Source organism: Mustelus asterias, chromosome 24 (assembly GCF_964213995.1).
Source record: "Mustelus asterias chromosome 24, sMusAst1.hap1.1, whole genome shotgun sequence".
Classification (NCBI taxonomy): Eukaryota; Metazoa; Chordata; class Chondrichthyes; order Carcharhiniformes; family Triakidae; genus Mustelus; species Mustelus asterias.
The window spans coordinates 53,359,652-53,374,738 of NC_135824.1; the positions used below are offsets into that span (position 1 = coordinate 53,359,652).

Below are 15,087 nucleotides of genomic sequence, written 5' to 3' on the forward strand. Positions count from 1 at the left end.
GAATACAGCCTGTTGCTGGATTACAGTTCCAAGGACACTGCCTGTTGCTAAGGTACAGTTCCAGGTATACAACCTGTTGGGAGTTTTACAGTTCCAGGGATGCCAACCGTTTCTGGCTTACAGTTCCAGGAATGTTAGCTACTGCTGGGATATTGTTCCAGGGAAGTTGATTGTTGCCAGAGTACAGTTCCAGGAAGTTAACTGTTGCTAGGGTACAGCTCCAGCGACGCTGACTGTTGCTAGGATACAGCTCCATGCATGTTATGTATCATGTCCATAAAGTACCCGTTATCTCTGCAGGAAAGTGCTGAGCTTAAGGGGAGCGTGTTCTCCCAGCCTGTGTCTGGGAAAAGGACTGACCTCTGTTTGACATGTGTTTTATACGTGTTTTATATGTGCTTTGGAATGTTTGAAAAGTTCCCAGCAGTTTATACCGTGCTCTCGCCAATCCTGACATCAATTATTCCCTTGTTAGGAACCCCACTCCCCACCACTTTGCAATTTATAAACAGCTAAAGCAAGTGTGCTGTTCTAACCAGGACAGAAAGGTAGAAACTAGAAGCAGGAGGAGGCCATTCGGCCCTTCGAGCCTGCTCCGCCATTCATTTTGATCATGGCTGATCATCGAATTCAATATCCTGATCCCCTCCTTCCCCCCATATCCCTTGATCCCTTTAGCCCCAAGAGCGAAATCTAATTTCTTCTTGAAATCACACAACGTTTTGGCCTCAAATACTTTCTGTGGTAGTGAATTCCACCACTCTCTGGGTGAAGAAATTTCTCCTCACCTCAGTTCTAAAAGGTTTACCCCCTTATCCTCAAACGATGACCCCCCCTAGTTCTGGACTCCCCCCCACCATCGGGAACATTCTTTCTGAATCTACTGCGTCCAATCAGGCCTTAAGTTAATTTCTGTTAAGGTCATGGATAATTTGAATAAAAGGAGGTCATGGTAAACCGTCTCAGTCTCGTTGAATGCTCATCCTGTGCCATGTGGGAACTAGACAGGCCTCCTCCGGGTGGGGTGGGGGGTTAGTAGTATGGGAGGGTAGGGTGAGTAAACAGCCACAGGTCTTCATGATCTAGGTTAATATCGATGAGAAAGAAGGTGGAGGGAGCTAGAAAAATGAAAAAAGATGGACCTCTGGCGAGAATCGCATCTGGGCTTTTTTTTAAACTAAGTGCCAGACGACCGCGACTGAGAGCTCGCCCGAATAATCAGAGCAATACTCTCCCATTTTAACGTTCATTCAGCACTTAGAATCTTTTTCATAAAATTCCACCCAATGCAAGAACTTCAATGATGAACAGTCCAGCGAATAAGGTAAAGAAGATGAGGCCACAGATTGTACGTTGTCCCCCCCCCGCCTCTGGTCCCAAGCTCTGCCCTGAAGGTGGGGTGGGAGTTCAGGACCTTATGAAGCATTGAGGACGGATCTGTTGTACATCACCTGATAATAGGAGCCAGGATCATTCATGGCGGGGGGCGTCTCGAAGCCGCTTTTGCTCAGCAAGGTGTTATACATGTTGTTGTAGTGGACGGGCTGGTCGTACAGCTTCAGATCCGCCTTGTGGGGCTGTTCGGAAGACATCAGGTTGGTGATCGAGAAAGGATGGTTGAAGCTGTAGTGAGGGTCCATCTTCAGCTCGCTCTGGAGGTCGGGCAGATGATGCGGGAGAAGGTGATGGGCAATTCCTTGGTGCATGGCCACCGGAGATGGGGAGGGTCCCGGCACCGAGGACGGTTGGTCAGCCCTACGGCACCCAAGCTCAGTCAGGGTCCGCCGCTCCTCGGAGCCTGGGGGGGTGTCAGACCGGCTGGACTCGGTGTCCTGTGAGCTGGGGCTTGGGTCCTTTCCCTCGACGCCGCTCTCCAACCCCTTGAGACCCGGTTCCAGTTTCTCCTTTTGGCACTTGAAGCGCTTCTGGCGGCGGAGGTAGCAGCCATTCTCAAACATGTTCCCCGAGTCCGGGTGCAGGGTCCAGTATGATCCCTTGCCGGGCTTGTCCGGGGATCGGGGCACCTTCACAAAACAGTCGTTAAAGGACAGGGAGTGGCGGATGGAATTCTGCCACCGCTGTTGGTTCTCCCGGTAGTACGGGAAGAGGTCCATGATCCACTGGTAGATCTCGTTCAATGTCAGCATCTTGCTGGAGGCCTGCTGGATGGCCATGGTGATCAGGGAGATGTAAGAGTAGGGTGGCTTGGCGTGGCTGAAATTTCGCCGATATGGCTTCAGGTCTTTGCCCCGGTTCAGCCCGGGGGACAGTGCCAGGGGGCCCAGGCCTTGGCCCATGGGCTGATATGGAGACAGCGAGTTGATGGGGGCGGTCTGGCCTCCCACGGGGCCAATGCCAGGGCTCATGGAGTTTGGCATGGGCGAGAGTCCGTTGGTGACCGGGCTGACTGTGCCTGGCAGGACGGAGAGGGGAGGGCTGAGGTTTGTGTAGGACATGCTGAGTGAGGCGGGAGAAAGATTTCCAATGGATCCCATGGAATTCATGCTCATGTAGCTGTTGATGGTGTTCATGGTGCCCAGACTCGGATTCATGCTGCTTGCCGTGGGATACATCTTTGGAAAGTTAAAGAAAGTAGATATCAATGTACGATAAGCAAATGGCTGAGCAGACCTGCCTTGTCCAGAGACACATAAATCACATGCTTACATCTATTTCTGAGGCTTGTTTTTCTTGGGGAGGTCTGAAGCCAGAACTTGAGAGGCGCCGACACTATAGTTAAGGAAGCCCACCAACTTTCTCAGAGGACTACGGAAATTTGGCATGTCAGCTACAACTCTCACCAACTTTTACAGATGCACCATAGAAAGCATTCTTTCTGGTTGTGTCACAGCTTGGTATGGCTCCTGCTCTGCCCAAGACCGCAAGAAACTACAAAGGGTCGTGAATGCAGCCCAATCCATCACGCAAACCAGCCTCCCATCCATTGACTCTGGCGACACTCCCCGCTGCCTCGGCAAAGCAGCCAGCATAATCAAGGACCCCACGCACCCCGGACATTCTCTCTTCCACCTTCTTCCGTCGGGAAAAAGAGACAGATGTCTGAGGTGACGGACCAACCAACTCAAGAACAGCTTCTTCCCTGCTGCCGTCACACTTTTCAATGGACTTACCTCGCATTAAGTTGATCTTTCCCTACACCCTAGCTATGACGGTAACACTACATTCTGCACTCTCTCCTTTCCTTCTCTATGAACGGTATGCTTTGTCTGTATAGCGCGCAAGAAACAATACTTTTCACTGTATCCCAATACATGTGACAATAATAAATCAAATCAAATCAAATCTATGACTAACCAAGATGTTTCTTCTGCTCTGACCACCAGCCATTGGTGCGATCCCATTGGAATTCTGATCAGGGGCAGGCCATTCAGCCCTTCTAGCACACCCCACCAAATGGCCTCCCACTGCTCCTACCTTCTATATTTCTATCTTTCTCTGATCGTGTCTGATCTTATCCTGGTCTCAACTCCAATTTCCTGCCTACTCCCCGTCGCCCTTTATCCCGCTTTTGATCAGAAACATCTCTATCGCTATCGAATCTGTTGAGGGATCTTGCCTCCACTGCACTCTGGGGCGGTACGTTCCACAATTCGCAATCCCCTGAGAGAAATAGGTTCTCCTCCACTCAGTTTCAAAGCTACCTCCTCTCCCTCAATACCTATCACGTCTTGTTCTGGACTCTCCTAAAAGGGGGAACATCTGTCCAATGACCATCTTATCAATCCCCCTTAGCATCTTTTCTTCCTCAATAAAGTCGGAGAGGCAATTGGATCAGCAGGATTTCGGATTCGTTAAGCCCCGCCCACAGGATTCTGCAGCGCGATACGGAATTGCTGGGATTTTCCAGAATAGCGCGTATAGGGGCGCCTGAGAATGGGTCTAAAAGTCTGATATAAAGACCCACACACTGACATAAACGCACACACTGACACACTGATAGAAACACACACACTGACACACTGATAGAAACACACACACTGACACACTGATAGAAACACACACACTGACACACTGATAGAAACACACACACTGACATAAACGCACACACTGACACACTGATATAAAGTAAGAAGTCTCACAACACCAGGTAAAAGTCCAACAGGTTTATTTGGTACCCTCCACCGACATTATCTGTACATTTAAGACCTGGCTGGTTGCGTTCCAATAAGTATTCTGCAACTTGATTCTGTCTGTTTGCACTGTTTGAGAGCAGATTTCAACTCCATCTGACGAAGGAGCAGTGCTCCGAAAGCTTATGGTATTTGCTACCAAATAAACCTGTTGGACTTTAACCTGGTGTTGTGAGACTTCTTACTGTGTTCACCCCAGTTCAACGCCGGCATCTCCACATCATGACAATGATATAAACACACACACTGATATAATCACACACACTGACACACTGATATAAACACACACACTGACACAGTGATATAATCACACACACTGACACACTTATATAAACACACACACTGATATAAACACACACACTGATATAAACACACACACTGATATAATCACACACACTGACACACTGATATAATCACACACACTGACACACTGATATAAATACACACACTGATATAAACACACACACAGATATAAACACACACACTGATATAATCACACACACTGACACACTGATATAATCACACACACTGACACACTGATAAAAACACACACACTGATATAAACACACACACTGACACACTGATATAATCACACACACTGACACACTGATATAAACACACACACTGATATAAACACACACACTGATATAAACGCACACACTGACACACTGATATAAACACACACACTGATATAAACACACAAACTGATATAAACACACACAATGATATAATCACACACACTGACACACTGATATAAACACACACACTGATATAAACACACACACTGATATAAACACACACACTGATATAAACACACACACTGACACACTGATATAATCACACACAAATACACACTTATATAAACACACACACTGATATAAACACACACACTGATATAAACACACACACTGACACACTGACACACTGATATAATCACACACACTGACACACTGATATAAATACACACACTGATATAAACACACACACTGATATAAACACACACACTGATATAATCACACACACTGACACACTGATATAATCACACTCACTGACACACTGATATAAACACACACACTGATATAAACACACACACTGACACACTGATATAATCACACACACTGACACACTGATATAAACACACACACTGATATAAACACACACACTGATATAAACGCACACACTGACACACTGATATAAACACACACACTGAGACACTGATATAAACACACACACTGATATAAACACAAACATTGACACACTGATATAAACACAGACACTGATTGATATAAACACACACACTGACACACGGATATAAAGACACACACTGACACACTGATATAAACACACACACTGATATAAACACACACACTGACACACTGATATAAACACACACACTGATATAAACACACACACTGACACACTGACATAAACACACACACTGATAAACACACACTGACACACTGATATAAACACATACACTGACACACTGACATAAACACACACACTGACACACTGATACAAACACACACATTGACACACTGTTATGAACACACACACTGACACACTGACATAAACACAAACACTGATACAAACACTCACACTGACACACTGATATAAACACACACACTGATATAAACAAACACACTGACACACTGATATAAACACACACACTGATATAAACACACACACTGCCACACTGACATAAACACACACTGATAAACACACACACTGACACACTGATATAAACACACACACTGACACAATGACATAAACACACATACTGACACACTGATATAAACACACACATTGACACACTGATATAAACACGCACACTGACACACTGACATAAACACACACACTGATGTAAACACACACACTGACACACTGATATAAACACACACACTGACACACTGATACAAAACACACACACTGACACACTGACATAAACACACACACTGAAACGCTGATATAAACACACACATTTACACAAACACACACTGATATAAACACACACTGACAAACTGATATAAACACACATAGTGACACACTGATATAAACACACACACTGACACACTGATATAAACACACACACTGACACACTGATATAAACACGCACACTGACACACTTATATACACACACACACAGACACACAGATATAAACACTCAGACTGATATAAACACACAGAGTGACACACTGATATAAACACACTAACTGACATAAACACACACACTGACACGCTGATATAAACACACACACTGATATAAACACTCATACTGACACACTAATATAAACACACACACTGACACACTGATATAAACACTCACACTGACACACTGAAAAAAACACTCACACTGATATAAACACACACACTGACACAGTGAGATAAACACACAGAGTGACACACTGATATAAACACACACACTGTCACACTGATATAAACACACACACTGACACACTGATATAAACACTCACACTGATATAAACACACACACTGACTCACTGATATACACGCACCCACTGATATAAACACACACACTGACACACTGATATAAACACACACAGTGACACACTGATATAAACACACACACTGATATAAACACACACACTGACACACTGATTTTAACACACACACTGACACACTGATATAACCACACAGACTGACATAAGCACACAGAGTGACACACAGATATAAACACACGGAGTGACACACTGATATAAACACACACACTGACACGCTGATATAATCACACACTAATACACACTTATATAAACACACACACTGATATAAACACACACACTGATATAAACACAGACACTGATATAATCACACACACTGACACACTGATATAATCACACACACTGACACACTGATATAAATACACACACTGATATAAACACACACACTGATATAAACACACACACTGATATAATCACACACACTGACACACTGATATAATCACACACACGGACACACTGATATAAACACACACACTGATATAAACACACACACTGACACACTGATATAATCACACACACTGACACACTGATATAAACACACACACTGATATAAACACACACACTGACACACTGATATAATCACACACACTGACACACTGATATAAACACACACACTGATATAAACACACACACTGATATAAACGCACACACTGACACACTGATATAAACACACACACTGAGACACTGATATAAACACACAAACTGATATAAACACACACAATGACATAAACACAAACACTGACACACTGATATAAACACACACACTGATTGATATAAACACACACACTGACACACGGATATAAAGACACACACTGACACACTGATATAAACACACACACTGATATAAACACACACACTGACACACTGACATAAACACACACACTGATAAACACACACTAACACACTGATATAAACACATACACTGACACACTGACATAAACACACACACTGACACACTGATACAAACACACACATTGACACACTGTTATGAACACACACACTGACACACTGACATAAACACAAACACTGATACAAACACTCACACTGACACACTGATATAAACACACACACTGATATAAACAAACACACTGACACACTGATATAAACACACACACTGATATAAACACACACACTGACACACTGACATAAACACACACTGATAAACACACACACTGACACACTGATATAAACACACACACTGACACAATGACATAAACACACACACTGACACACTGATGTAAACACACACACTGATGTAAACACACACACTGACACACTGATATAAACACACACACTGACACACTGATACAAAACACACACACTGACACACTGACATAAACACACACACTGAAACGCTGATATAAACACACACATTTACACAAACACTCACACTGATATAAACACACACTGACACACTGATATAAACACACATAGTGACACACTGATATAAACACACACACTGACACACTGATATAAACACACACACTGAAACGCTGATATAAACACACACATTTACACAAACACTCACACTGACATAAACACACACACTGACACACTGATATAAACACACACACTGACACACTGATATAAACACACCCAGTGACACACTGATATAAACACACACACTGACACGGTGATATAAACACACACACTGATGTAAACACACACACTGACACACTGATATAAACACACACAGTGACACACTGATAGAAACACACACACTGACACAATGATATCAACACACACACTGATATAAACACACACACTGACACTGATATAAACACTCACACTGACACACTGATATAAACACACACTGACACACTGATATAAACACTCACACTGATATAAACACACACACTGACACACTGATATGAACACGCACACTGACACACTGATATAAACACACACACTGACACAATGATATAAACACACACACTGACACACTGATAGAAACATTCACACTGACACACTGATATAAACTCTCAGACTGATATAAACACACAGCGACACACTGATATAAACACTCACACTGACACAGATATAAACACGCACACTGACACACTGATATACACACACACACAGACACACAGATATAAACACTCAGACTGATATAAACACACAGAGTGACACACTGGTATAAACACACTAACTGATATAAACACACACACTGATATAAACACTCACACTGACACACTAATATAAACACACACACTGACACACTGATATAAACACACACACTGACACAATGACATAAACACACACACTGACACACTGATATAAACACACACACTGATGTAAACACACACACTGACACACTGATATAAACACACACACTGACACACTGATACAAAACACACACACTGACACACTGACATAAACACACACACTGAAACGCTGATATAAACACACACATTTACACAAACACTCACACTGATATAAACACACACTGACACACTGATATAAACACACATAGTGACACACTGATATAAACACACACACTGACACACTGATATAAACACACACACTGAAACGCTGATATAAACACACACATTGACACAAACACATACTGATATAAACACACACATTTACACAAACACTCACACTGACATAAACACACACACTGACAAACTGATATAAACACACACACTGACACACTGATATAAACACACCCAGTGACACACTGATATAAACACACACACTGACACGGTGATATAAACACACACACTGATGTAAACACACACACTGACACACTGATATAAACACACACAGTGACACACTGATAGAAACACACACACTGACACAATGATATCAACACACACACTGATATAAACACACACACTGACACTGATATAAACACTCACACTGACACACTGATATAAACACACACTGACACACTGATATAAACACTCACACTGATATAAACACACACACTGACACACTGATATGAACACGCACACTGACACACTGATATAAACACACACACTGACACAATGATATAAACACACACACTGACACACTGATAGAAACATTCACACTGACACACTGATATAAACTCTCAGACTGATATAAACACACAGCGACACACTGATATAAACACTCACACTGACACAGATATAAACACGCACACTGACACACTGATATACACACACACACAGACACACAGATATAAACACTCAGACTGATATAAACACACAGAGTGACACACTGGTATAAACACACTAACTGATATAAACACACACACTGATATAAACACTCACACTGACACACTAATATAAACACACACACTGACACACTGATATAAACACTCACACTGACACACTGATAAAAACACTCACACTGATATAAACACACACACTGACACAGTGAGATAAACACACACACTGATATAAACACAAACACTGACACACTGGTATAAACACACACACTGACACACTGATATAAACACACAGACTGACATAAACACACAGAGTGACACACTGATATAAACACACAGAGTGAAACACATATAAACACACACACTGACACGCTGATATATACACTCACACTGACACACTGATATAAACACACACACTGACACACTGATATAAACACACACACTGACATGCTAACATAAACACTCACACTGACACACTGATGTAAACAGACACACTGACACACTGACACACAAGCTGACACTGACACACTGATATAAACACACACACTGACACACTGATATAAACACACACACTGACACAATGACATAAACACACACACTGACACACTGATATAAACACACACACTGATGTAAACACACACACTGACACACTGATATAAACACACACACTGACACACTGATACAAAACACACACACTGACACACTGACATAAACACACACACTGAAACGCTGATATAAACACACACATTTACACAAACACTCACACTGATATAAACACACACTGACACACTGATATAAACACACATAGTGACACACTGATATAAACACACACACTGACACACTGATATAAACACACACACTGAAACGCTGATATAAACACACACATTGACACAAACACATACTGATATAAACACACACATTTACACAAACACTCACACTGACATAAACACACACACTGACAAACTGATATAAACACACACACTGACACACTGATATAAACACACCCAGTGACACACTGATATAAACACACACACTGACACGGTGATATAAACACACACACTGATGTAAACACACACACTGACACACTGATATAAACACACACAGTGACACACTGATAGAAACACACACACTGACACAATGATATCAACACACACACTGATATAAACACACACACTGACACTGATATAAACACTCACACTGACACACTGATATAAACACACACTGACACACTGATATAAACACTCACACTGATATAAACACACACACTGACACACTGATATGAACACGCACACTGACACACTGATATAAACACACACACTGACACAATGATATAAACACACACACTGACACACTGATAGAAACATTCACACTGACACACTGATATAAACTCTCAGACTGATATAAACACACAGCGACACACTGATATAAACACTCACACTGACACAGATATAAACACGCACACTGACACACTGATATACACACACACACAGACACACAGATATAAACACTCAGACTGATATAAACACACAGAGTGACACACTGGTATAAACACACTAACTGATATAAACACACACACTGATATAAACACTCACACTGACACACTAATATAAACACACACACTGACACACTGATATAAACACTCACACTGACACACTGATAAAAACACTCACACTGATATAAACACACACACTGACACAGTGAGATAAACACACACACTGATATAAACACAAACACTGACACACTGGTATAAACACACACACTGACACACTGATATAAACACACAGACTGACATAAACACACAGAGTGACACACTGATATAAACACACAGAGTGAAACACATATAAACACACACACTGACACGCTGATATATACACTCACACTGACACACTGATATAAACACACACACTGACACACTGATATAAACACACACACTGACATGCTAACATAAACACTCACACTGACACACTGATGTAAACAGACACACTGACACACTGACACACAAGCTGACACTGACACACTGATATAAACACACACACTGACACACTGATATAAGCACTCACACTGATATAAACACACACAGTGGCACACTGATATAAATACACAGAGTGACACACTCATATAAACACACACACTGACACACTGATATAAACACACAGAGAGACACACTAATATAAACACACACACTGATAGAAACACACACACTGATATAACCACACACACTGAAACACTGATATAAACACACTCACTGATATAAACACACACATTGACACACTGATATTAACACACACGCAGATATAAACACACACTGACACGCTGATACAAACACACACACTGATATAAACACACACTGACACACTGATAAAAACACACACATTGACACACTGATACAAACACACACACACTGATATAAACACACACACAGACACACTGATATAAACACACACACTGACACACTGATATAAACACACACACTGATATAAACACTCACACTGACACACTGATATAAACACACACACTGACACACTAATATAATCACTCACACTGACACACTGATACAAACACACGCACACTGATATAAACACACACACTGACACACTGATATAAACACTCACACTGACACACTGATATAAACACACACACTGACACACTGATATAAACACTCACACTGATAGAAACACGCACACTGACACACTGACATATACACGCACACTGATACACTGATATAAACACACACACTGACATAAACACACACACTGACACACTGATATAAACATACACACTGACATAAACAGACACACTGGCACACTGATATAAACACACACATTGATATAAAAACACACACTGACACAGTGATATAAACACTCACACTGATATAAACACACACACTGACACACTGATATAAACACACACACTGACATAAACACACACACTGATATAAACACACACAATGACACCCTGATATAAAAACACACACTGACAAACTGATATAAACACTCACACTGACACACTGATATAAACACACACAGTGACACACTGATATAAACACACACACTGATAGAAACACGCAGACTGATACACTGATACAAACACACACGCTGATATAAACACACACACTGACACACTGATATAAACACACACACTGACACACTGATAGAAACACACACACTGATATAAGCACTCACACTGACACACTGATAAAATCACTCACACTGAAGCACTGAAATAAACACGCACACTGATCCACTGATACAAACACATACACTGATATAAACACACACACTGACACACTGTTAGAAACACACACACTGACACATTGACATAAACACACACACTGGCACACTGACATAAACACACACACTGACACACTGATATAAACACGCACACTGACACACAGATATAAACACACACACTGACACACTGATATAAACACACACACTGACACACTGATATAAACACACACACTGATATAAACACACACTGATATAAACACACACAATGACACCCTGATATAAAAACACACACACTGACACACTGATATAAACACACACACTGACACACTGATAGAAACACACACACTGATATAAGCACTCACACTGACACACTGATAAAATCACTCACACTGAAGCACTGAAATAAACACGCACACTGATCCACTGATACAAACACATACACTGATGTAAACACACACACTGACACACTGTTAGAAACACACACACTGACACATTGACATAAACACACACACTGGCACACTGACATAAACACACACACTGACACATTGACATAAACACACACACTGACACACTGATATAAACACACACACTGATATAAACACACACACTGATATAAACACACACAATGACACCCTGATATAAAAACACACACGGACAAACTGATATAAAAACTCACACTGACACACTGATATACACACACACACTGAAACACTGATATAAACACACACAGTGACACACTGATATAAACACACACACTGATATAAACACTCACACTGACACACTGATTTAAACACACACACTGACACACTGATATAAACACTCACACTGATAGAAACACGCACACTGACACACTGACATCAACACGCACACTGATACACTGATATAAACACGCACACTGATATACTGATATAAACACACACACTGATATAAACACACACACTGACACACTGACATAAACACACACACTGACACACTGATATAAACATGCACACTGACACACTAATATAAACACACACACTGACACACTGATATAAACACACACACTGATATAAACACACACACTGACACACTGATATAAACACTCAGACTGATATAAACACACACACTGACACACTAATATACACACACCCACTGATATACACAGGCACACTTACACACAGATATAAACACACACACTGACATACTGATTTAAAAACTCACACTGATATGAACACACAAACTGAAATGAACACACACACTAACACACTGATATAAACACACACACTGACACACTGATATAAACACACACACTGACACACTGATATACACGCACACACTGACACACTGATATAAACACACACAGTGACACACTGATACAAACACACACACTGATATAAACACACACACTGACACACTGATATAAACACACACACTGATATAAACACACACACTGATATAAACACACACACTGACACACTGATATAAACACACACACTGATATAAACACTCACACTGACACACTGATAAAATCATTCACACTGACGCACTGATGTAAACACTCACATTGATATAAACACACACACTGACACACTGACATAAACACGCACATTAATCCACTGATACAGACACACACACTGATATAAACACACACACTGTTAGAAACACACACTGACACACTGATATAAACATACACATTGACATAAACACACACACTGGCACACTGACATAAACACACACACTGACACACTGATATAAACACGCACACTGACACACAGATATAAACACACACACTGACATACGGATATAAAAACTCACACTGATATGAACACACAAACTGAAATAAACACACGCACTGACACACTGATATAGACACACACACTGATATAAACACACACACTGATATAAACACACACAATGACACCCTGATATAAAAACACACACTGACAAACTGATATAAACACTCACACTGACACACTGATATACACACACACACTGATGCACTGATATAAACACACACAGTGATACACTGATATAAACACACACATTGACACACT

The 15,087-nt window shown here is 41.3% G+C and overlaps 1 protein-coding gene across 3 annotated transcripts in view; it reads right to left on the bottom strand.

Moving 5' to 3' along the window:
- Nucleotides 1–856: 856 nt before the first annotated feature.
- Nucleotides 857–15,087, bottom strand: part of LOC144511423 (hepatocyte nuclear factor 3-beta-like) — a 127,190-nt gene continuing 112,959 nt past the window's right edge. For all 3 annotated transcript variants that reach the window (XM_078241766.1, XM_078241768.1, XM_078241767.1), the window contains exon 2: nt 857–2,573. In XM_078241766.1, the coding sequence (XP_078097892.1) occupies nt 1,416–2,573 (1,158 nt within the window). In that variant the 3' untranslated portion in view covers nt 857–1,415. The remainder of the gene's footprint in view (nt 2,574–15,087) is intronic.